Source organism: Glandiceps talaboti, chromosome 20 (genome assembly GCF_964340395.1).
Source record: "Glandiceps talaboti chromosome 20, keGlaTala1.1, whole genome shotgun sequence".
Lineage (NCBI taxonomy): Eukaryota > Metazoa > Hemichordata > Enteropneusta > Spengelidae > Glandiceps > Glandiceps talaboti.
Genome location: NC_135568.1, coordinates 2,993,696 through 3,018,610, shown reverse-complemented (window position 1 = coordinate 3,018,610; position 24,915 = coordinate 2,993,696). Strand labels below are relative to the sequence as shown.

Genomic DNA, 24,915 nt, shown 5'->3' with positions numbered 1-24,915 from the left:
CTCTGTAATACCATAAATGTTAGCTATGACATCCTGAATGACGTTTTCATTATTGGTATAGCTTGATCACATGACTTCTGTTTGTATATTTGGATGAATGTCATACGAGGTTATAATAATCAGACGGGCAAATCCTAAAATAAACTGAGGTGGCGTCATCAATCTATGTAACATTACATCGATAATAGTTCACATTGCTAAAAATTGTAATTACTTGTGACCAGTCGGGTTTCATTGGATTATTTCGAGTCATATCATACTGTGTCTGATTTCGTCATCTTGTTATTGTCATCATTTTGGGTGAATGTATGACCATACCCTAAAATTGCCAGGTCAGATAAGGTCAGGCAACACCAACCATCTATATATTATATATTATGACAGGATTACCTGTTGGTACAAGTCACAAAAACGTCGTTCTATGTCAGGAAAACTATGCTGTAGATTCAGAAGAATCAATTGATCCAAATAAATAAACGTATCTGGCTGCAAGCCAAATTGAAACATTATTCAAATCTGGTACACACGTTGAACAAAAATATATGAAACATGCTACAGATATTATATGATACAGCAACCGATAATATTGATAACATCATACATAAATATAATCTAATAATTACGAGTCAATATTTCATAAATTAAACGTAGCGGACGGTAATGTAAACACAAGACGCAAGAACTAATATATACAAAAATATAGCTTGACTGAAAACGTCATTGTAATTGATTCGCTTCGAGCATGAAAACACACTGACGTGAAGTGTCTGAAAATGCTCAACATTTCATCTTTTACTGATCGTAATTTCAACGGCACACAAAAGTGCACGTCAATAACAGACATGATGCTGTTATGCATATGATGATTGTCTTTTGGTTCATTCTTAATGATGCCACCTTCAAGTGCCACAATATCCAAGGCTCTTGTTTTTATGCAACGACCACCTGAGCATTGTGTGTCGCAGAAAGTACAGACTACGGTATATGTTTGAGAACTCATAGGTTCTAGGCTTCTAAGTTGTTAGCCAATCTGACAAACGATAATAAGTATAGTACACACTGTTCCTATTATGTAAACTACCATGAACAACCTGTCAATTACAACAGCCAGTCGCTTCCACTCATTCGTAGCAGTCTCTCTTTTATTTCTGTTTTCACAGTGTTGCGAAATTTTTCTGAATTCATACAGAAGATGAAAGAGGAGATGATCGTCTGAACTACTGTTGATTTGTTTGTCATTTCTGTTGCTTTTATCATGATGGTGATGTGAGTTTGCTGAATGTTTGTTCCTCAAACAGTGGGCATGGAGCGCGCATGCCTTTAATAGGGAGCAGTCCAATTCTTTTAACATCCTTGGAATAACGCATATACCTCCTTCTGTAGTAAACCTGTTTAGTGGCGGACATTTCGTTGAATATTTACTGCGCACGCGTAAGATTTTTTCAAGATGGCCGAACACGAGTCTGCGCACTTTCTGCGGAACTGGCGCCCTCTCGGAACCACAATAATGAAGGTTGAGAACAGTCACGGACATTCCCAATGATAAAGTAACTAATACCATCGTAGCAGCATAGTATTGACCTGGATAGATTGAGAGAAATACGTATATTTCATTATCTACAGACAATTAAAACTGACAACATTTGTAATAGATTCTATTAGATATCTCCCAATTTACGGTTAATGGTGTCCAGACTTCAGAAAACAGGGAAACAGTTCTATAAACGTCAGAGAATATATTTTGTAATGAACGAGTATTTCAATGTCAAAAATACATGATATAGTGATACAGTCTCCATGATAAGCTTATAGTTGGCATTTGTAAGAAAACAGAAACATAACATGTGGCAGATAGTTTCAACGGCACTTTTCAGGAATTCGTTGAAAAATACCTTACCTATTAAAGGAATCGTACTGCATGGTGGCGTTGTTTCCGCTACCAATAACAGAAAGACTGTGAGTGACAACAGTACGGTGATACCCAGAGTAATTTTTTCACCTGACTCAGCAGGAATTAGGAAACTCAAAATAGTAACGATCGAGAATAATCCACATGGAGTCACAAGATTAAAAACATAGTATATTGGTCGTCTGCGCAGATAGATTGTGTATGTGACGTCAGTGTATGGTATTCCGGGTGCATCTGGATAAAATTCGACATTGGACTCAGATGACAGATATTCCATCTCCCATTCTCCGTCACTCTTAAACACAGACGTGTTACCTGCTTGATTAAGAAAGGTACCAATAGCAGAAATGATAGATTTAAGCTAGGGGTAGTGCCAAAAAATATGTGATGGCAAATTGAAAATACACATTATTGAACATTGTGCTGAAGAACTGCTCATTGGCTTTGGAGTCTGAATACCAAACAACCAACCAAGCCCTCTACCAAGTAACCAACCAACCAAGTAACCAACCAACCAACCAACCAACCAAGCAACCAAGTGACCAACCAAGCAACCAAGCAAATAAACAACAACTGCCAACTTCAATCAATTTAACCTCAAACACTCATTTAAAACTCATGCAGTCAACTGATAAAAACAGTCAACTAAAATGTGTAATTACAAATTCATTGCTAAACTGAAGGGTATATTAGTTAGAGATTCGAAGGTTTGTTGCTGATGCAATATAAGTAGAACAAAACCCAAATGATCAATTGTAAACAATCACAACCGTTTTCAAGTTACCATAAAGCGGCTCCACAAATTTACAGAAACCACTAATAAACTGTAAATACTACACATTAAGATAGTGTGATTAAATGAATACGGATATAAAAAGAACTAAAAACGCCACACTGCAGACATCAATTGCGACGTCAAAACACTGGCACCCACGTGTAGGCGTGTATTTGCAGTGTGTTTAAATTGTATATTTCATAACACATTATAATGTAGCGAGAAAATGTGATCTTGCTGTATAAATGTACATATAAAGTTTCTTGTTGATTTCTGCATAGTTGTATCAATTTAACAGAGCTAGTTAACGGTAACTTTAAACGGATTGTATACATAATGTAATATGACATGTTATTCCATTCTACAGTCTTAGCATTCTAAACGTACGCGTATAGTAGTAGAAACAACTAAATTAGCAGCAATTATTAGTGTCATGCATCACACTTTCCCTTGAAAAGAGAACAAAAATTGAAAGGTCACTGCCTGCAAAACTAGTTTTATCATGCTCTAATAGAAGCCCACATACCTCCTCCAGTCATTGATACTTCTGTTCCTTCATACTGCCAAGGTCCAAACTTCATTCGACATTGTTGTTTATCAAATGGAAAATAGGTGACATCAATTTGACATTTGCTGGTCAGTATAATGGGTGCTGCCCACATAATATCACCTTTAGGATAAACAACGGCTATTTGACCCTTCAGGAAATTCTGTTGGTCTTCGTAGGCACTGAAAAAGGAAGATAATTCATTCTAACCCATATGTTATATTTTTGTCAAACATTTGATTCAATAAAAAAATAACATTTTAAAATCCTCTGTTTGTTGTCCGTTTTCTCAAACCATTGATGTCTCATCGATGGTCATTGTTTTGCCTAACTGAGACCTGAAATGTTTCCATTTAAAATATCTATACTGGTATTATGACTTGAATGAAGCCAGAAAACAAGTTTACAAAACTACTCATGAAACTGAAAAACAAGAACAAAAAAATGTACTAAAAACTTACTTATCGTAGAGAGCAACATCAGGAAGCCATATCATTTCCGAGGGTAATTTTATGTCTCTGACGTCAGGGTACTGTGTTTCATCCCATTTCAGATATTCATCATTCCATCGCTAAAGCAAGAAGCAAAGTAAGGTTGGTAAAAAATGTCAATTAATTGATTTTCAAATGATGAATGACCTCGTTTGCATCACCCGTTTCGCATCTTTCTGAAACCTGAAAGGCCAGTGACAACATGATGTACCACATTATCACAATGTGATTTATGTCAAAATATATTCTGAACCTCATTAGTAATTTGCATATGCATTCAATTTTGTTTCGAAATTGTCAGTCAGTTGTTATCAGTTCAGTACTTATTTAGTACTGAACGAAATTTAAACATAACCAGACGAGCTTGTTAACAGGTTAACTCGACTGGTAGAAAAGTACTCAACTGGGTCAAAGTTCACAATAAAGTTACCTGGACTAATTACCCCCTCTGAGGGTGCTTTACTGGCGCTGCCCTCAACGGGATAAAATTATTAGGAGCACTGTACTTTTGATCAGTATCCTCTGGACTTGGCAAACCCGTCCTTTTGTGTGACCATTGTTCGGCTCTCTCTAGGAAGACTCTTACATTCATTTTGAGATTTGATTGGTTGCCATAGTTTATCCTCTTTTATGACAAACTCGCAGTTGATAATCTATGGGAAGTCTACAGTATTCTATTACAAATAAGGAATTCTTTCTTCCTTTGCATCTCTCTGTTCCAATCATTTTCTATCGGTTTCAGTATTTAGGGTTGTTAACTATCATTTTGCCTGAGTATGTGTGTAACTGCCAGGTTGCCTGTCTGTTTGTCTATAATGTACGTACGCAGGCACTCACACACGGATAGCCCACTCTCACTGTATGACAGTCCGTATGTCAGTTTGCGTTTGCATTTAAGTATTTTCTACTCCGTCCGTAAGTCTTTCTGACAATTCTTCTGTATGTTAACTCCCATATCATTGTTAATATTAATCTTTAGTCCAGCAAGATATAGGACTATGCATACCCACTATACATTTTATTGACTCAAAGGTTTGACAAAAATATAACAAGTACCATTGGCTTAGTATAGAATATTCTGCCATCTTAATATGAAATACATGTAAAACATCCATCGTCGCAAACCATAGGCCCCTTTACGATACCACCCAAAACGTGCCTACCAGATCTTTATATTTCGTTGCGTCTGCAGAATTGTGTGCTCTGGCTGGCGAGAATGGTAAGATCAAACTATGAAGATATTGTTTTTGTTAATTTCGAGTGATTTATTACCAGATATAACGGTGTGTAAAGTGTGACTTAAAAAGTGACATTGAATATACAGGATTACACCCCCATAACATCATTGAATACAGACGTCAGTCTTAAGAAGCCAGACAGAATGGATTTAGTCTCCACTTCTAAGACGAGCAAGTCAAGAAGATTTCCTTGGAAGAATGTATTATGAATAAGTAATGAGTCCCAAGGTTCACTTCAGAGATTTAAGTCATCGGATCAGTTACAAGTTATCATTATAGACTGACTATGGCTACTCTTTCCAAATATGTTTATTATGTATTCCGCACTTTATTAAAATATGTGGAATTAATGATCAAGGGAATAGTATTAGACATATGTAAACCCCCTGGACAATAAGGAACTTTATTCGTGTGTGTATATATAGTATATACCCTACAGTGTGTAATCTGATTCGATATACAATATAATATATAACCCAATTGGGAAATTTGTTCGAAGACTTAGTTGCCGAATAGAAATGATAGTTTTGATCGGTGTTACATTTGTTTGGTGAAAATCTTTCTGACTGATTTGAAATTTGAACAAAGTGTAGCTTGTCTGCCTGCCTGCCTGTCTGTCTGTCTGTCTGTCTGTCTGTCTGTCTGTCTGTCTGTCTGTCTGTGCGTGCATCCGTGCATGCATGCATGCATGCATGCATGCATGCATGTATGTATGTATGTATGTATGTATGTATGTATGTATGTATGTATGTATGTATGTATGTATGTATGTATGTATGTATGTATGTATGTATGTATATTATGTGTGTATGAATGTACGCACATTAAGTTAACTATAGGCATGCAGATTTTGAGAGGCTTTACAATTTCTAGATTGTACAATGTATACAGCATATCTTGTGTCTCAATAATTACATTACTTGATAAGGAAATTTGATTACAATTTGTTTCTGAATCACAAGTTATATGTTTAGTGTATCAGGTATGGATAACATTTCAAAAATATTAATTCGTGTGTGGATACCAAAGAATCTACCAATGCATAATAGCCTTTTGTCTCAGGAGGCACCGTTCCCACGAGTGCCAAGGCTTTCAGCATTTCTTTCATCAATTGCCTTAAATGTTATAGGTTATATTAAGGCTAGTAATATATTGTGTAGAACTATTATGAAAAAGAAATGAAATGTCAAGATGCGTTCTACACGGCAATACTCATATTTTCCTTAGCACTTTGTCTGTTAACATATATTTACTCTTCCTAAAAACTCGTGACTGCATTCATCTTTCATTCCAAGCAAATGCGTTTTCAATTTCACCACAAAATGTAAGCATCACTAACGGAATATGATAACATGAATTCACTGATTGAAATCTATTTGCAATTTGTTCAATGGTATCCAGTGACAGAACGTTGTCTGCACGTGTGTACATGTCCCTTTTAGCAAATGTTGATAATCACGAAATGTTTACTTGATTTGTTTGAATTCGTGATTTCGACAATACCTAAATTCTCGGAAATTTGTTATTTTCTCGTTTTTGTAATCGATATTAATCCGACGCCTTGTTTGGCGTGTTTTAATAATGTCCCCATTCTATTCATGATTCAAATTGAGAAATTGAGAAATTGCGTAATACAATAAATCAATTTATCAAAGCGTACCCAGTACCACATTTTATAGAAAATATAGTTTATCAGATGGAAAATTACAAATTAAAAACGCCCGCTATTTTGCAAATTAAGAATGTCAGAATCCTTCCTCCGTGGTGGAACTTCGTATACAGTTAAGGTGTATGTTAATGGATAGTAGTCGCTTACAAACTTGGGTGCGAAGTCGAAAAAAATCCAATATGAAAGGTTGGAAATAGAGTCATGACTAAGCAAAGAAGTTGATGTAATTGGACATTAAGATATTAACCATCTCGCATTAAAACTATATTGATACACATCTTGGTAAACAATGCAACTTGTCGTTACATGTACAGCGTATGGCAATGGCATGGTTTAACATAAATACATATCCTGATTCAAATCTGAATCTAAGTAATATTATCTTTCGGAAGATGACGTGAACCGTAAAACAAATGGAACACACTGATACAGCCGGCAGCATTTTACAAACAAGTCTTTCCTAACAATCTCAATGGATTGGAAATCTATCACACTGCTTGCTCTTAGTGTTAAATTTAAATATACTTTTTGTGATAATGAAGATATGAAAGCTTAACCTTTAAACCTAACCTTAAGGTCACGTTTAGAATTACTATAAACGTTCACGTAAAGTGATGTTTGGTGACACATCTTTAGATAAATACATCTAGTGTTTGTAAAAGCTGTACAGGTTGTGTCGCAAAGTCTATTTGTAGACGAAGAACGTATTTTATTGAAGTGGTAAGATAGAAAGGTCAGATAGGTTAACCCTTAAGGGTGGAAATATTCGATTCCATTGATATCACAAGCTCTTAAACAACATACACTAGCATTTTGCGTTACTTGCTACGAGCTGATGACAGTCTGCTGATAACTTGCAGACGACCTAGGGAGGATGACAATCAAACGTGGCTCATTAAGGCTAGAATGTATCGTAGTTGAAGTACTTAGCCCTAACCTACCCTTCAGGTTTATCATTGAGCTTTCTGCCAGTACTCAATATAGTACACTGATGGGCTTCCTTTGTTCTGAGATAATATATTCAATTATAGCTTCTCTCTGTTAATTTGTGGTACTGAGAAATATATAGTATTAGCTACAAGGAAATTAGTCAAGATGATACCATGACCTTTACAGGGTAAATTTGCCATAATATAGATTTATACCATTAAACGGTCAGATAAGTTATGTAATTAACAATTGAACTTCAAATCCCTTATAAGGTTTTAGAATGATAATGGCAGCATGCAATTCTTATGAACCTATAGTGCCCACACAGAAATGTATTACACAAATCGAAACATAAACACACAAACATAAATGAAAATACATAAATTTTGAATAAATGAACACAAACACACACTCACACGTACACATATATAGCTAGATAGGAAGGTTGTTAGGTAAATAAATTATTAAAGAGTACTGTATAAGTAGTATGAGGCAACATTCACATGGAATAAAGGAAAATTGTGGTACTGTGTGAAAGTTGAAGAACAGAGATAATAACGACGGAACGTCAAATATGTGTACCTAATCCTGAAGGGATGACACATTTCCTGATATATAGGAGTATAGTTAACAAAATAGCAATTAACGTCAAAAAATTCATGTTATAAACCCCAAAAGTTTTCAGTCCACAGAGTAAACACGTCTATTGAAACCACTGGAGATAGAACTTGTGGTGTAAAATGTCAGTGTACAAATTGATAATATCACTGATAAAAGCTTGAGGGAAAAGACGTGCGTTGTAACCCACATAATCTTTTTCCAATAGGGAATATCTGCAGATGTACACTTTAACGAACAGATGACGTAATCATGACCTGATTACTGTGCTTATTTCAAAGTCAATAATTAGTTAACTCAAACAATCTCAAACTTCTCTGTAAGTTTATTAATACTTCTGCAGTTGAAAACAAAATGGCCGACAACGAAATCAGCATGTTCATGTGGTATTCTTTCAACCTGATATATTATTCAGAATCACATAATTAATCCGACTTTACTTCTCAAACCAGTACATCTCAATAAACTACATGTATACGATAATTCCGTTTAACAACCTGTCCTATTCGTGTGTATATATTCGTGTTGAGCGTCTGATCACTCATTACACAGTTGTCATTTTTCTCTGAATTTACGGATTTCTCTTGTCAACTGACGATAATAGGGCATATTATCAATGTCCCAACCCTTTGCCGTAGTCAACAAGAGGAAAAAATTGAGAGTGTATATAGACACTGACGTCAATTACAATATCTCCGTGTTAAACAATACAAATTTGTAGATTAACTATTACCAACGACACTATAATCGTTCAGAGTAATTTGTATTCCCAGACATTCTCTACTCCTGTGCCAACACAGGTGTCATTACGTTATACAATTTTACCTTGCTTCCAATCCGTTGAGCGTGCCGTGCCTATCAAAACCAGAAATGTGATACTAGAGCTCGAGTGCATTCCTCATCATATTGAAAATGTTGACGTGTAAGCTATTATCGATATCGTGTTTTTCTTTATTTTTCATCACTCTAATTGGTCGTTGGTTGTATTAGCACATACATTGGATGTGTTACAACTCCATCTATTCTTTTTGGTGATTTTTTTGAATTAGACTTAAACGCAAAGTCATGATAGGAGTTCTTTCAAAATGTCTGCAAGCTGTACAAGGAAGAGTAATCACATCTGCTGGTTAATTAAGGATGCAACCTTGAAATCTAATCCACCTTGATAACAATAAATGCTTCAATGAGAAGTGTTTCTCCGAACTAGCTATTAGTGTACTTTGCATACTAATCAACAGAAGGTGTACTGAAGTATACACAGGAAAGTGGCGTCTTTTTTATTTCACTACTGAATAGGTATACAAATACATGTTTGAAAGTCTGCAAACTACGTACACATTGTTAGTATGTACGCGGCAGTTGAGTTTTATGGTTCACGAAAAGGACAATCATTACAGTAGGACGGATCATTATGCACACACCGTTCCCCTGGTTGATGCATCATCTTACAGTGTGATCGTCATAGTCTAAGTGTTTACTGAAGTATGAAGACAGTCACGTGTTATCAGGGACTCTTTTACGAATCATCACTACAAATAGTGACGGGTTGTTGCTGTATAATTACTAACTAGCAAAACCATGGTAACCTACGGGAATAGGATTTGACCCATTCTGTTCAAATTTGTAAAGATGTTAAGTGACGTCAGATATATCAATAACACCGAGCAACTTTAAAGTACAGATAGTAAATAGTTTGAGCAGCCCATGTAAATTAATGCATACTTTGCTGGAGGTGTCTTTACATTTACTGAACTAGATTGAAGCTGATTAAAGTTGCTGTACGTTTGTGGTGAGATTCTCTGACCGGTGGCAGTAATAACTTTAAAAATGCAACGCCATAACTTACGTAAACATCTCCAACGTGTTGGACAGGATGCCTCGTGTCAAGTGCCGTACTGCCGATGATATATAGAAAGGACCGTGACGTGAAAGGAATTTATAAGGAGAACTGAATATTTTACCTAGCTTTTCTTTCAGAGATGGCAAGATTACGTGAGGACATTTCGATAAATGAATCAGTTGTCTTGCATGTATATATGTTTGTTTTTAACGACTGTCTGTCTGCCCGACCGCCTTTTCTCTAACGTACTCTTGGATAAATTGGATATTCTCTGAATATTAATTGACACATTTGTTGAATGAAGTTCTGTCAATTCATTACATTGATAAGGTTACCAAAATGACATCCTATATATACTCTGTCAAACTAATGTTCTCTTTTCCTGAATGAATAAACTGTAAATCGCAAAAGTTCAAAAGAACAAACTACATGTTACACTTTGAAAACAAACAGAAACAACATAAAATATTAAACATGAAACAAATATTTGTAGTTCGTGACATTTCGATGACATTTTAACACAATCATCTGTTACACTTTCAATAGAATATTATGGACGGTATATCAAATATTCAATTGAAAGTGTTCCATTGTCCCAAGAATTCCACTGACGCCTTCATCATGACCACAGTGACACCCATACCAATTGCCACAGAGTTACATTTTCTTGTACAGAAGATATAATACTTTCCTATTTAATTAGATACAGTTGAATGGTCATCCGTGATCCAACGTACTTTACTTAACCATGACGTCACCGTTATCGTATACCATCTTACTCGGGTGAAAGACAAAGTAATACCTAATCTAGAGCTATCCATAGAAATAGAATAAACCTCCTACAAAGGTTGGGGTAACCATGACTAGAGTATTTGTGGTTCCAAACAATGTAACACCATTGTTTACAATGATTGATTCACATTTGTCAAAACATTTCCCATGATGTAATATTCGGAATATTCAAGATGGCGGGTTTGCAAGTTCCCAATTAGCTACATTTCCTATGATTAGAGAACACAGAAGAGCTATTTCTGATGACACTGTATTGCAAGTTCTCTCAACATAGAGTTATGAAAATTGGCAAAGTTAGCTCAGAAGTAGTATACTGTACACTTGGGTGATGTATCCCATAATGCTTCTCTCCAGTATACAGCAAGTTTCTTCTGTATTTGCCAATTTGTGTGACTTTATTTCTAGAGAGTTATCACAATGAAATATTAATGAAAATTGGTTTTCTGATGCCCTAATTATGAGAAATGCAGTTAGGAAAAACCCGCCTCCCGCTCGTCCCCCTTAAGTTATGATGTGTAGTCGATTCAAACACATTGCCCTGCCTTTGGTATTGTTGGCATGATGTGTTACGTGAAAGATAACAACTCTCCAAGGGCCTGCGCCCCTGCAAATAAACATGTATACTGTCATCGATCATTGTTACTCTGTATAGGAGTGAAATGACAGTAATAATAGACACACTACCTCAGAAGTTAACATAGGTCAATTGCATAACAAGCTTTGTCACTCGTGCAACTATAATTTCGGCTAAGCAATTAAATGATGACAAAACACCCAACTATTCTCTCTCATCGCCCCCTTAGCTAGTATATGTGAAGTAGTCAATTAATGAAAGAAGACACTATTCTCAGAGAGTGTTTCCTTCTGGCATATGTACTTGGAGCTTTCTGATTCATCATTTCTTGACTAGAAAAAACAACATAGAAACAGAGATTTATGGAAACCTGTACCGTCAGGACTCTTTCTCAGCACCATAGGAATGTCATACAACTTGCGAGAAAGAAGCCTTAGGTTAGTTTTGTATGATTAACATGGCATACAATACGATTTGTGTTATTCTATTAGTTCTGCCTAACGATGTCGATATACTAACTTTACAACTAGCATTCAGCCGATCAAATAATAGTTAACAATGATCACCCCATCCCGTTTATATTTTACATGTAGGTACCTCAATCGATAAGTTTCTTCATGTTTCATCTTTAGGTATAATGCTCACATCTGGATTCTATGTAGTCGTTATATATTTTAAATTCAGACAACTATAACTACATGTTAAAGTTCAAGACTATCATTTCTGTTGTTTTTGTACTCGATTTTGATGTTTAAAACCGTACCATCACTCAAACAAGTTACTGTGTAAGAGGAACTTACCTCCTGAAAATCTTTTGTTTTAAATGCAATAAGGTATGCAATTGTTTTACTCTTTTCTATTTTATTCTCGGGACAATCTCTGATTTATGTGATCCTCTGAAAAGAACTATATCTTCTGAGAGTTTTGTAAATCTTGAATTTTGTATATCAAATGAATTAATCGAAAGAACCTGTAATCTGCCATTTCTCTTTCAAAATTAATTATTCGAAGTTGGCTTTTCTTACATAGAGTTTATCAATTCAAATACTATGTTTTAGCATATTAGAAGTTGTAAACCAAGTATTGAGATTGCTTAGTTTATCAGTTTATCGTTGCCCTACGTACGCAATCCAATAATGTAAAACCAATTAGTGTAAAATTATAAATTCCAAATGATTGCACTTTCCATTTATGATAATATCAACAAGGATCATCTGAGATGTAAGAAAATGATGTGCCTGAACCATTAGACAGTATGATTTATGAGATACGAATAGTGAAATGATGATACCATTAATTCTAAAGCCGACACTTTGTAAAAAGAGATTGTAACATTTAACTGATCGTAAATACATAATAATATACTACTTTCCAATTGGTAGGCAAACATCGTTATTTCAGATACCAGTAAATATTTTTGTACTTAATAATCACCCCACATTTTGTAAGGTTAATTGACAATTCCGAACGAGATGCCATTACTCAGGCATCTTTACAATGCTATAAACTTTCATAATTCATATTACTGTTGCAAAACGAATTCATCATCTCGCGTACACAATTCATTCTGTATTTGGTTTTGCGCAGTTTGCTTGTTACCTTTAAGATCTGCAAACAAGTCGTTCGAATCAATATTACAAGCTATACAAGTAGACCCATCTAATTTGAGCGTTGTTTGATATTGCAGATAAATTACACACTATAATTGGTCATTTGATATGAATTTTGTTTGTGTCTTCTACAAGCCTTCTTATGTCATACTTATATTTAACAACTTTTATACATTTATACACGACTTTGGTCTGACTTTTATAAAAGACAGTTATGTTACATGTTATCTATATCAGTTCTGTATGATTCAAAATAATCCTTTGTTTGTCTCTGGCGTTCGCGCGAGTAACGAAATAACACAGTAATATTAAGAAGACCATAGCACATCGTCGAATATAATTGCCTTTCCAAACCAACGGAATATGTCTGGTAATATTGCAAGTTAAGTAGTGTCTACATATTTCATTCGTTAAAGTTTAGTACTGGTACTCATAAATGTGATAATTTGTCACAAGGATGGACCATCAACACAATGCATGCATGAGTTTCGTTAATTCGTCAACCAAACAAGGCTTAGTGAACGCACCATCCCTTAGGGCACTCCAACCAAATCCAACGATTTCGCACACTTAAGCTTTAAAACTGAATTATTCTAAGGGTTATTATGCATCTATTCATCCCCATGGGTGTACTTACTTGCCAAGAATAGAAAAGAATTTAGGGATTTTACTTGGGGTGATCATCAATCCAGTCAAATCACTGCTGGAATATTCATCAATTTCTTGCTACGCGATAGTACATATTACTTCTATAAGTAAAGAGAAAATAACATCCTGACAGACTCTGATGTCAAAACTACAAATCTTGATGAATTACTTTTGCAAATTTCTTACCTAATGCCATAGACATGTACGTGCCAGGTGGTAACTGTCTATGTAGCATGTATTGTTTGAAATATATTAATCCTGTTTCGATGTTTTCATAATGCACAATTGCCTTACAGTTTTTCTGACGTGATTGATTTTCCATGGTAACATTGAAAACATCGTTTGAAGTGATTTTCGTCGCTCAATGTGATGAGGATATGATCAATTTCTGGGTTATCGTACCGTCAAAGTTTAAATGTATTGGTACGTAGCCATGGCAACATGTCAAATGTGCTGAGAAATCCCATAGCTTTGAAAGAGTAAACATGCAGCGTACAGGGTGAATCCATATCGAATTTAATGAATTTTTCACGATGTGCACCTGCACAAATTCGACATGTAAGTCATATGTCATATAAAGTATGGCAAATGGTTCGAAGGTTAACGTTCCCGCGATATTTAGATATTATTTCTCACTATCTAGCTTTGTTCAGCTGAGGAAAATATGTAATGCCATAAGGGGCTTTGTCACGACGAGTCGAGGTCGAGTAGTAACAAAACCCGTTTTCAAGAGTATTTTGTGGTCTGAATAAAGAAATAGTTTGGAGAATAATGATTACACCTGCGCAATATTATGTTATGAAAATTGTGCGGAAATTATAGGTGATTTTGAACGTTTCGACTCATTTTAAGTCCTGTAGAACTATGAAAGAAGGCGCACATTTTCGTTAGCAGAACGACCAGGCTCTAAATGGCTTATGCACTGTTTAACTGCGTCCAATTTGGCTTGCACATAGTATACCAGATATCATTTCACCATTAGTCAGAGTTTCTAGAATAAGCAAGTTTGGGTTTGGGTTTACATTTACAAAACCGTATCTTCAGATGCCAAATACAACAAAACAAATCATTCCACTTAGATTGCCATGTTTGATATCGGCTCTTACTAATTCATCGGTATTTTTATTATTATAGCCTACTGTTAGGCTTAAAACAATGTTTAGTTCCGGTTACCCGACCCTATTTAGTTTTTCTCCGCCGACCCTAAACTTTGTTTTCGTATTCGAGAATAAAATGATAAAATCGCGAAAATTGTGAAGTCTCGCGAGAAATAGTGGATGTGGAAACCGACATCAACTTAAAAAGACAGTGTACAACTTTGTGTTCTTCCAATCTGTAAAGGCTGTACATCTGGTGGGAAGAAACCAATAACACAGATACCACATGGAAAACAACAGAATACATAGCTACCTGAACTAGACACTTGCACATGGAAAAACAAAAAACAAGACAATTCTACTTTAATACCCAACCTATTCTGAAATTGAGTGTAATCACACCAATTTTTAGGCCTTCTTTTTCATTAACAAGAATGTGTTACACATTCTCAACTATTGTATCTATTGTTTAACTGACCGTTCTCTATTATCCGTGATATATGTGTTGTATACATTGGCATATATATTATTATACCACATGCAACCTTATGATGAACAAATGCTAAACATTAACACAATTGCTTATTACATACATTTTACATATGTGAGGTATATACATGCAATGTGGTAAACCATCATGATTCTAAAAACAAAGCATGCAAACAGAGAACATTTAACACATTCAAAAGAAATGTGAACAATTTCGACTTGGACATCAGCTTCTACATGAATACATCTCTTTATTGTATTAATTTAAAATAGCCACGATTTCCAAAGTGGACCCCTATGTACATGTAGTGTTAAAGTGATTAATTATATTAGAATTAATTCGGAATCCTTGTGAGAAAGACAATACCTGTATAATTTCATTCCAGTTCTTATCTATGAATATTTCATAGGATTAGGAGTCGGCATCGCACTTTTAAAATACATCTTTGTAAATGGTGCAAATGACATTAAAAAAAGAAATCAATCAAGTGTAAACCCAATACTTGCTCGCAAAAGACCAGATTGAATTTCACCTCGATATTCACAACAAGGCTGCTAATTTATCACTCCATTTGGCAAATCGAATTCCAATCATGGTTGAATGTACGTAAACCCCTCATTAGCTTTCTCAAATGACGAACATAGTTGACCCGAAAGTGTCAACGCCGTTATGCCATCGAGTTGCTTTTACGGAGAACTACATGCATTTGGAATCGGTATTCGTTGAGGCTACTAGGATAGAATTATCTTGTCTTTGCAAATAACATGCCCTCTTTTGGTTAGAAAGCTATTACATGAATAAACTACGTCAGACTCGCAAGAGAAAGCCCGATAATAAGACAAGCACGTTTTGCTAACAACATGATTTTACTGTTTCGCAGAAACATATTGATGAAAATGTCCAAAAGGACAACGTCAAGCACGTTTCACTAACAACACGTCTCTCCTGGCTCAAACTGCTCAAGGATTTCATGTCAATGAAAATTGACTAGACGTTTTTACTAGACAAATTACACATTTTGGCAGACTAATAGAAAATTAGACGCACATATGATCATGATTTTAAATTTGTATTACCAAGTGTAGATGTGAAAGTGAACTGATAACCGTATGTATATAAATGTATGATAAATATATAGTTGAGTTCTATATTTTTGTTTAGATTGGGTATATGTATGTCTATATATGTATAACGGTAAATAAAGAACTATTATTGTTGACATCGAAATGATTACACACCAACACCATGGAATTTTAAGAACCAACCACAGAATGTAATACATTCACTTAGAATTCAAAACACTCAATAGACAGATAATTGCCTCGATTGAATGGTGATATTTACATTATTCAATCATTGGATTAGTTATTTATTTATTGTACACACACACACAAACAAACACATACACACATACACACACACACACACACAAATACACTATCCACACTACTACCATGTTAGTAACAGTATACACGACTGAAGATAACATTTTGTCAAATAAAGGGAAAAGTCTTTTTATACAATGTGTTTAAGGAGAGAAATACGTTTTGAGATTACCTTTTTATATAGTCAAATCTAGGAAACCCTACCAGTCTACGTGTGTTTAATCTTAGGAAAGGTAGTGTACGAGATATCGAGAGTTAAGACTTAGTGTTTTAAGATTTTGACCTACTACTTTAACCTACCTAAATAAAAAATCTAAATTTTTGCTATGTCTTTCTTCAAGAAAACTCCACTCACTGTCAGTTCTAATCAGAAAGAAATAATCACGGGTCACTGTATACTTGATTTGAAATCTAAGTCAAAGTGATATCAAAATGAAGTCGGTTTAGACTCCAGTGTCGTCACCAAATACTGTATTAACGCAAAGGAAAATTAAATTATTTAATTTAATTTCCTCGAATTGAGAGTCAATCTTCAAATTTCTTGTTTGTTCTTTTCCAAAAAAAACAAACACAAACTTTCATACTGTAATCAGTTTTAAAAGAATGTAAAAACATTGATTTTCAGGGATTGGATTTAACGATTTCAAAGTACCATGTTTGATTATTATGACGCCATGATCAATTACAAGTCGTCTCGTTCATCATTGACTCATTTCCGGTGAATTAGGTATCAACATCTTAAAATATTTCAGCGATTGTTTTATTTTGTTTCCTTTCCGTGCACCTTAAATACCAACAGTAAAGTGTAAACAGAGCAAAGACTCATAAAAACCTAGATAACCTGAAAGAATATTATGCATTACTTCAATTACATAAATGTGTTTAAATCCTTAATAGAAGGAATGGTTATAAAACATTACAAGAAATACAAACAATATCTGGGTTCCTGAACAGGTTATGCAAAACATCGTCGATTCTTGTATAGTATACACATGTATTACTTACCAAAGTAAGCCATGCATTGACCTGCAGTGTTTGTTTCCGTTCATCCTACAAAGAAAGAAAGAGATTCATTTTTAATACATTTCCAATCAAAATATGAAAATAAATATGTAGGAAATTCAACGTTTCACTTGAAATCATATACGACAGTGGCAACTCTGCTCAAAATAATTATTTTCTTACCCCGTTTTCTAACCTAAAACACGATATCTTTCAGTCGAAATTGATATATGTTTTTCTCATTTGCCAATTTTTCACTAGAGCAATTCAATCAAACCAGGCCTAAATTGATTTGGATCAATGTGTTGATTTAAAAGTGACAGTTTCTTGCGAATTGTTTTCCAAAGTAGAGGCCAGGCTGTAAATTTCTTTTAATGGTGAGGAGATTGATGCAGAGAAAAAGACTTATTACCAGTAAGAGAGTTTAACGTGACAAATAATGAGCTGCAAAGAGAGTAAAGAACATTCATGTGGCTACCAGTAACACTTCAGGCAATCAGAATTACAATGCTATCCGATTCATACTATTGATAATTACACCAAAGTACGTTATTTTGGTCACAACAGATTGCATTTAGTTCAGGACCAGCTGAACACTACCAGCTGAACACTACTTTCTACTACTTACTGTTAGATATACGGGTAAATTCGAGACAGGTGTTATTAGTTGCGCGCATCAAATGTCTCATGTTAGTCAATAATGAATGCAAAGTACTAGTTAAGAAGGGAAGTACTGTGACATATGTTTAGGCGGCAGTTTAACGTATCTTTGACATTTTGAAAGGGTGCAAATGGTGACTTCAGATGAAAGCGTCTACGGATACAGTACTATAGGGTTTAACCTTTGATGATCTAGTAAATAAATTAGTCATTAATAATTTAGTTACTAAATAATATTAAAGTTAGTAAATTTATATTTGTATATCTGTCTTGTAAACACATGTTTGATCTGTCACGGTAACCCGACGTAGGGAACATTGCCATTTTGGTGATTTCTGTACGCTATTGTAACGCATTCAAGATATAGTTAGGGAGTGAGCGCAAATACGATACCTTCATTCACATGAATGTATCTGAAGATAGTAAACTTTAACTTTTGGCAACACAATGAAGTTTCGATCAAGTAATTATATACATAGATATATGCACAACATTTGTAATATATTCTGAAATATATGTTTTTGACATCTGTTCATATAGTCCCATGTTTTAGTATTACCTCTGAACATATGGAAATCAGTGTAAATTTCTAAATATATTACTCACTAAGATGATAGAGATATGACCATGTGACTATTTTAAAAAAAAGATACCACAACATTTGTCAAAAAAGGTCATCCATCTTGAATGTGAATCAACAGCTATGAAATATAGAATGGCGCCAGTGCTGTATGTGTTAATGACGTCACCGTTGTTTTGCTTTCAGTGTTTCTGACAAACTACTGTTCTGTCTCCCGGCGACACGCATGGGAGCTTAAAATTGGACACATTTGCTGCAAGGACGATGTCGTTTTATTACATCAACATCGGCGGCTTTGGCATCAAAATGATAAAGATCACACAGTCGTATTAAAAGCTCCCGGGCTATTGAACAAGTCCATTTTACTGTCTCAGCCGTTAAATTCTCTGTAAATCTCATGCATGTCGACCTATCTTAGTTTCCGGGTAATTAATCTCCATTCGCACGAACATAACTCGTTTTCCGTGACATTTCATTCGATCTTTGCTTGAAATTACCAAATCACCGTTCCCATGTTATTAGTGATGATCTCAGGAAATGGCCTATTGTGGGTAAATAAGCGTGACCTTACAGGTAATCTGAGAAAAAATATTGAAGAGGGTATTCAGATAGATGTATGATTCCGTACATGTTTATATACCATCACCCAATTCAAGGTCCTCTATCGCAAAAAATTGCGAGTAAATGCGCGCAAATTATATTTCTCCGACAAAAACACCAATTTAGAGACTTATATTGAATACAATCTGTACTCATTTGTAATCATTTGCTTTTGAGATTTGAAAAAAAAAATGGACGTCTGTAAAACTTATCATATGGTTATTCATTTCACTGAAGAGTCATCTTTACTGCATCATTTATGATCAAGCAGACATATCGAACCTTATCAAGAATAAATTCATAGTTTAAATACCTGTTCGACATATGGATCGAAGACTATATCTCGACTGCGAAGACATTTTGCAAGGCATGTTGTTATTGAAATCACCTCGGCGTGTTACCTCACAATACGTGAATTTATTTCATATGAATATCTCCTTCTATTCTAGATCTGTGGTGTTATCACAGTTACTATGTACACAAAGAATTGTTTAAGATGTATGCAACAAACGTGTTTAGTCTTGAAATGTTTGTGATATTGAAGTGATAGGTTGCCCTAACATAATTGAACTATGTATAGTATGTTGTGTAGTACAATCAATACAACTCGTAGTCCACCTATGCGAACTGATTCTCATTGAGAGAGAGAGAGAGAGAGACAGAGCGACAAACAGAGACAAAGGGACACTGAGACATAGAGACTGAGACAGAGAGCGACAGACAGACAGACAGACAGACAGACAGACAGACAGACAGACAGACAGACAGACAGACAGACAGACGGAGGCAGGGAGGGGCACACATTCAGTGAAGAAGTTTACAGATGTCAAAAGATATTTACAGGGGAAGACAATTAATAAAGATTTGTATAAGGATATCAAAAAAAGATACTCCCAGAATCTCAATTGCCATACCATGTTAATTTCTATGCTTCCACCCTGGTGATAAAAATCATTTTCCAGACATGATCATGTTACATTTATAATCATAGAGGCGGCCAGTATTGATATAAACTTTTACAAATGATTTGATGTTTGCACAATTAACTATCAGATGAACTAGTTTCCTGTGATTGAGACATATACACTTAATCTCGGTACGTGCGTCACAGAATCATATCCCGTTCACGATTCATACTAGTATTATATAGTACAATTAACTGTAACTAGATTCGTATTCAGTTATTTCAACAATCAGTACACTAATGTGAAAGGAAGATTTTACCTCATTGAAACTTTTTCAACCGCGATTGTATCACAGAAAAGCCCCTTTTCACGAAAGCTAGATTTGGAAAACTAACATAAAACATTCATCACTGAATCTCCTGTAGTTATTTTGCCAAACGCAATAACCGAATATACATTTCAAAAAGTGGGATTCATATTAAGGAAGGAGTGTTGTTTCGCTAGCTACATTCAAGTATTTAAATGAAATTAATGTGTTAAACAGTAGAAGACAACTCAGTTTATCTAGTGAGTTATCTCATGCGGTAAACAATTTCTACACTATTCTATTCCTATGCTTTAGTTATAATACAATCATGGAGGCGTAAGGGCTTTATACCTCCGAGCTCCATGTTACAATTGTGAATATATTTTCAATTTTCTGTCGTGCATGAGACAAAGCAATAAAATATAACGAACCTTTCTAAGCTATACTTACTTATACATGATTCATGATTATCCTAATCTATGGACCAGCAAAACGTAAAGTAAATCAATCCAGAGTATGCACATAGCTATATCAAGGAATCACTTCAAAAAAACGTCAAATGAAATTATATTCTAACAGTACAAACGTCTTTTTCGTAATACACATAGAATTTAAACCTGTGCATATCTGAGGACACCACAAGTGTGGTCTACTGACTATTGTTACCTTACTTAGTTTGTTATGTTATTCAGCCATTCTTTATAAGTTCTAGAAAGCTGTTTCATTATTATTGTATTCGAAGAGTTTGATGTCTATGTAACGTTAGAGGAGCAGTGCGTGTAGTAGAGAGTTTTGCAATTATACACAAGTGCACCTAATCTGAAAATAATACCGATGATATGAATCGCCTGCACCTCTATTGTCAGTGAATCAAATTTCACAGTTTTAAAACAAAAAATCGATGGAATGCAATTTGGAATGATAATTTGTTAAAGCCATATGAAGTTGTCGTTTATGATGTTGTTACCATGGTTACTGTAGAATAACAATAGCTGGTATCGAATATGGCGATCTTGGTATTAATGTTTAATTGCCCCAACATATTTACTGGTTCTATTGTCACAGTGCCGACTTTAAACAGCTAATCGAATTCTGTATTCATAGATTCATTCTGACTTTAGGCCTGTCTGGACTCTACTGTCAGCTCGAGCGCTGTGCTAACTTAGTCATGAGGTTCTTCAGATTCTGTACTACAGTCTCTATATCTTGAAGTTTCAATGGTGCTTTCCTTTTAATCATAATACCAGGGTTGGTTTCCAGTTGATGATGATACCACATTGGTTGGCAATTTGTTCCATATTGCAACTGATCTATGTATGTTATTATAGGAGTCAACTGATAATCTCTAATTCCCTTAGCCTCTACTAGTCTATTACTGATGTGAAATGGTATCGAGGGGTAAACTTATGTATTTTGTCTTATGTTTGAGTTCCTGTCCCATACCCAGCCACATATTCCCGAACTAATTATTTTCTAGGGAGATACTATAAGCTCTAAATTTTCTAGTGACTCATGCAAACAGGTAGCGTAAACAAGATGTTTTAGTATAGTGTTGTTATTATGGTGATATTCAAAGAAAAAGAATAACGTTTACATTATATATGGACAGAGTTAATTAAACTTTGGGTTTATCTCAATTTACATTTCAAAATAATATCTTTTAGTTAGGTTACTGTACATCCATAGATTCATTTACAGTGGATGAAAGTCATATATACAATAACTGAAATATATTTCTAAAAGCATAAATACAAATAATGTAGTAACTTACCATATTTATTACCTGGGATACAAAAAGCTGCATATCTACATGTGTCACAGTAGAGGTATTATGTACTGGACGTACAATTGTATTATAATCTTTTAGTAATGACGTCACCAGTTGCTTCATGGCCTCGTTACCATGACAACCTAAAAGTAAATATACAATAAAACAAATCAAGTTTTATATGAGCGACTGACTGTAGTGTGTCGCTGTTCTCCTGTATTTGTATTGTATACATAGACGTGTTTGTTATATCCTGATTGTTTGAAGAGAATACGACGTATACGGACTTCATAACAAAATAGAAGTACACAGATAAGAGTGCAGGGAAATAGTAATTGTATTATAGTTCGAGTGTGAAATTTAATAAACCACTCAGATGTGTGAAAGTGATGTTTGATTTTATACTCAAAAGACTTAAATTATTACAAAATGAAGAGTGACGTTAAAAGAATTCCCAGCATCTCAAGATTATTTTGACCACACACACACACACACACACATATATATATATATAAATATATATATATATATATATAAATATATATATATATATATATATATATATATATATATATATATATATATATATATATATATATATATATACATGTATATATATATGTATGTTATTAATATTTGTTTAGACAATCAAGGTGACCTTATTCGCAATTGCTATAATGTGATTTATCAATGAACAGACATATGATCGCACATACACCTATTATATTAAAAAAATCCGTTGGTTTCGCAATGAAGGGCGTTTAAGTAAAAATGGTTATGCCCATTTTAATATATCATTGTGTTGACTGTATATATTAACATAGTCAGTCATTTTGGTGACATATACTGTTAATATATTGTATAGTACAGAAATGCACTTAGCCTTTTGTAATAGTCTGTCAATCATTGCCATTTATTCTTAGGTCATAGTCCTCAGATGCACATAATCTAATTGTCACGATTTGAAGAACCATTGCAATCCTAGCATGACGAATCAGTGAGTAGCCACCGTCGACAATAAAATATAGAAATAAAAGTAATATTCGCGATGAAATTCTATGATTGTAATTGAATCATTAAGCAGACGAAGTTAATACGTAACTGTATAACCATTTATAAATCACTTTATTGTGCCCAAACCTGGTGTTGTATTTCTTGGAAAATCTTCTTCATTCTCGATGCTCAGCTTTTAAATTACATGGTGACTGTATGCATGTCACGTCCTCCTCAATCAGCAAGTATTAACAGTAGTTTATAGCTAACTCAGAAGGTCCAATTACGCCCAGTAGGTGTCAGGTAATATGCTCATTTAACACTACAAACTGGAGCTCATTTATCTCAATAAAATGTCTATTACGTGGGTATTATATTCAGAGGGTGAAGGAAGTTTATTGATTTCCAATGGCAATGTTCTAATAAGTCAAAGGTATGTAATGATAAGTGATGGTACTCCTTTTATGGCGTGAACAATGGTCAGGAAATATAACATGCTTTGTAAATGACAAGTTTTGTCGCAACATGTTTGTGGGCAGGTAATGCTTAATTTAGCATAACGACTTAATGCAGTTATGTGAGATTAAGGTTGATAAAACAAAATCATCGGCTCGCAAGATAAGGTTGCTGAACATATACTACACATTTCATATTTGGCACGAATTCTTCGGCCATTACGACGTTGTTGGGTGTCAATTGGAACCTATTGCACGCTTCCAAGTTGACAAGACTTGTACAACATTTTAAGATCACATTCAAACTTTTATAGATGGATTTTTAAGAGAATTATGGCAAATGTTTCCAAATACCCATATATTCCCTGACTGCAGATGTTCCCATTATGAAAGAATGCTTCTTACATGTCATTTTGTATTAAAAGATAAGCAGTCATGCCGTTGAAAATGTGCAGATGTTAAGTATTTTTACCATAAGGGATTTTCCACATATCATTACAACAATATGTAGTAATTCAGTCATTATTCATTAACTTTGGCTACAGTTTGTTTGATATTAGCTTAGTTCGTGGCAAGGACAACACATGTTGACGCTATGTCTGATGCATATAGCCTTATGGGAAGGCTGTATGTATTAAGGAACTATTCTATATTATTACCTCGTGAAATTACTGGATCCATGATTGCACCTTACATCTGTCCACTAGGGTTGACATGTAAAGTCATTTAAACATAGTGATGACATATGGAAGCCAATTTGTCCTGTACTAGCTTTTGTTGTCAATGGGTTTTCTGTATAAATACGCCATGAGGTTAAAAAAACTCTCTTCGTGTCACCGTGGCTTCTGGTCCCTTTGTTACTGACTGAAAATTATATCAATGTTGATCCCTATTCTTGCTACTGCAGGAAAAACTTCCATGTCTGCAGCAGTTGTGTAAAAGAAAGAGAACGCATACCAAAGTAATATCCAGGGCCATTGTATAGCTATTCTACTATTTCAAACACGAATAGTAGTACAAATAGACACTGCT

At 34.6% G+C, this 24,915-nt stretch overlaps 1 protein-coding gene across 1 annotated transcript; it reads right to left on the bottom strand.

Moving 5' to 3' along the window:
- Positions 1–1,098: 1,098 nt before the first annotated feature.
- Positions 1,099–24,564, bottom strand: LOC144450961 (neuronal acetylcholine receptor subunit alpha-9-like). Its single transcript, XM_078141719.1, has 8 exons — positions 24,543–24,564; positions 22,439–22,578; positions 17,619–17,663; positions 3,693–3,802; positions 3,211–3,413; positions 1,898–2,224; positions 1,372–1,581; positions 1,099–1,175 (listed from the first exon to the last, which is right to left on the bottom strand). Exons 1-8 carry the CDS (start codon positions 24,562–24,564, stop codon positions 1,099–1,101), a joined length of 1,134 nt encoding a protein of 377 aa, XP_077997845.1.
- Between the last annotated feature and the right edge of the window lie 351 nt (positions 24,565–24,915).

Coding starts and splice junctions, on each gene's coding strand:
- LOC144450961 (XM_078141719.1), bottom strand. CDS start 24,564: ATGGATCCAGTAATTTCACGAG. Junction 17,664..22,438: donor TATCCCAGGTAATAAATATG/GTAAGTTACTAC, acceptor CTTTCTTTGTAG/GATGAACGGAAACAAACACT. Junction 1,176..1,371: donor CAGGTTTACTACAGAAGGAG/GTATATGCGTTA, acceptor GTATGAATTCAG/AAAAATTTCGCAACACTGTG.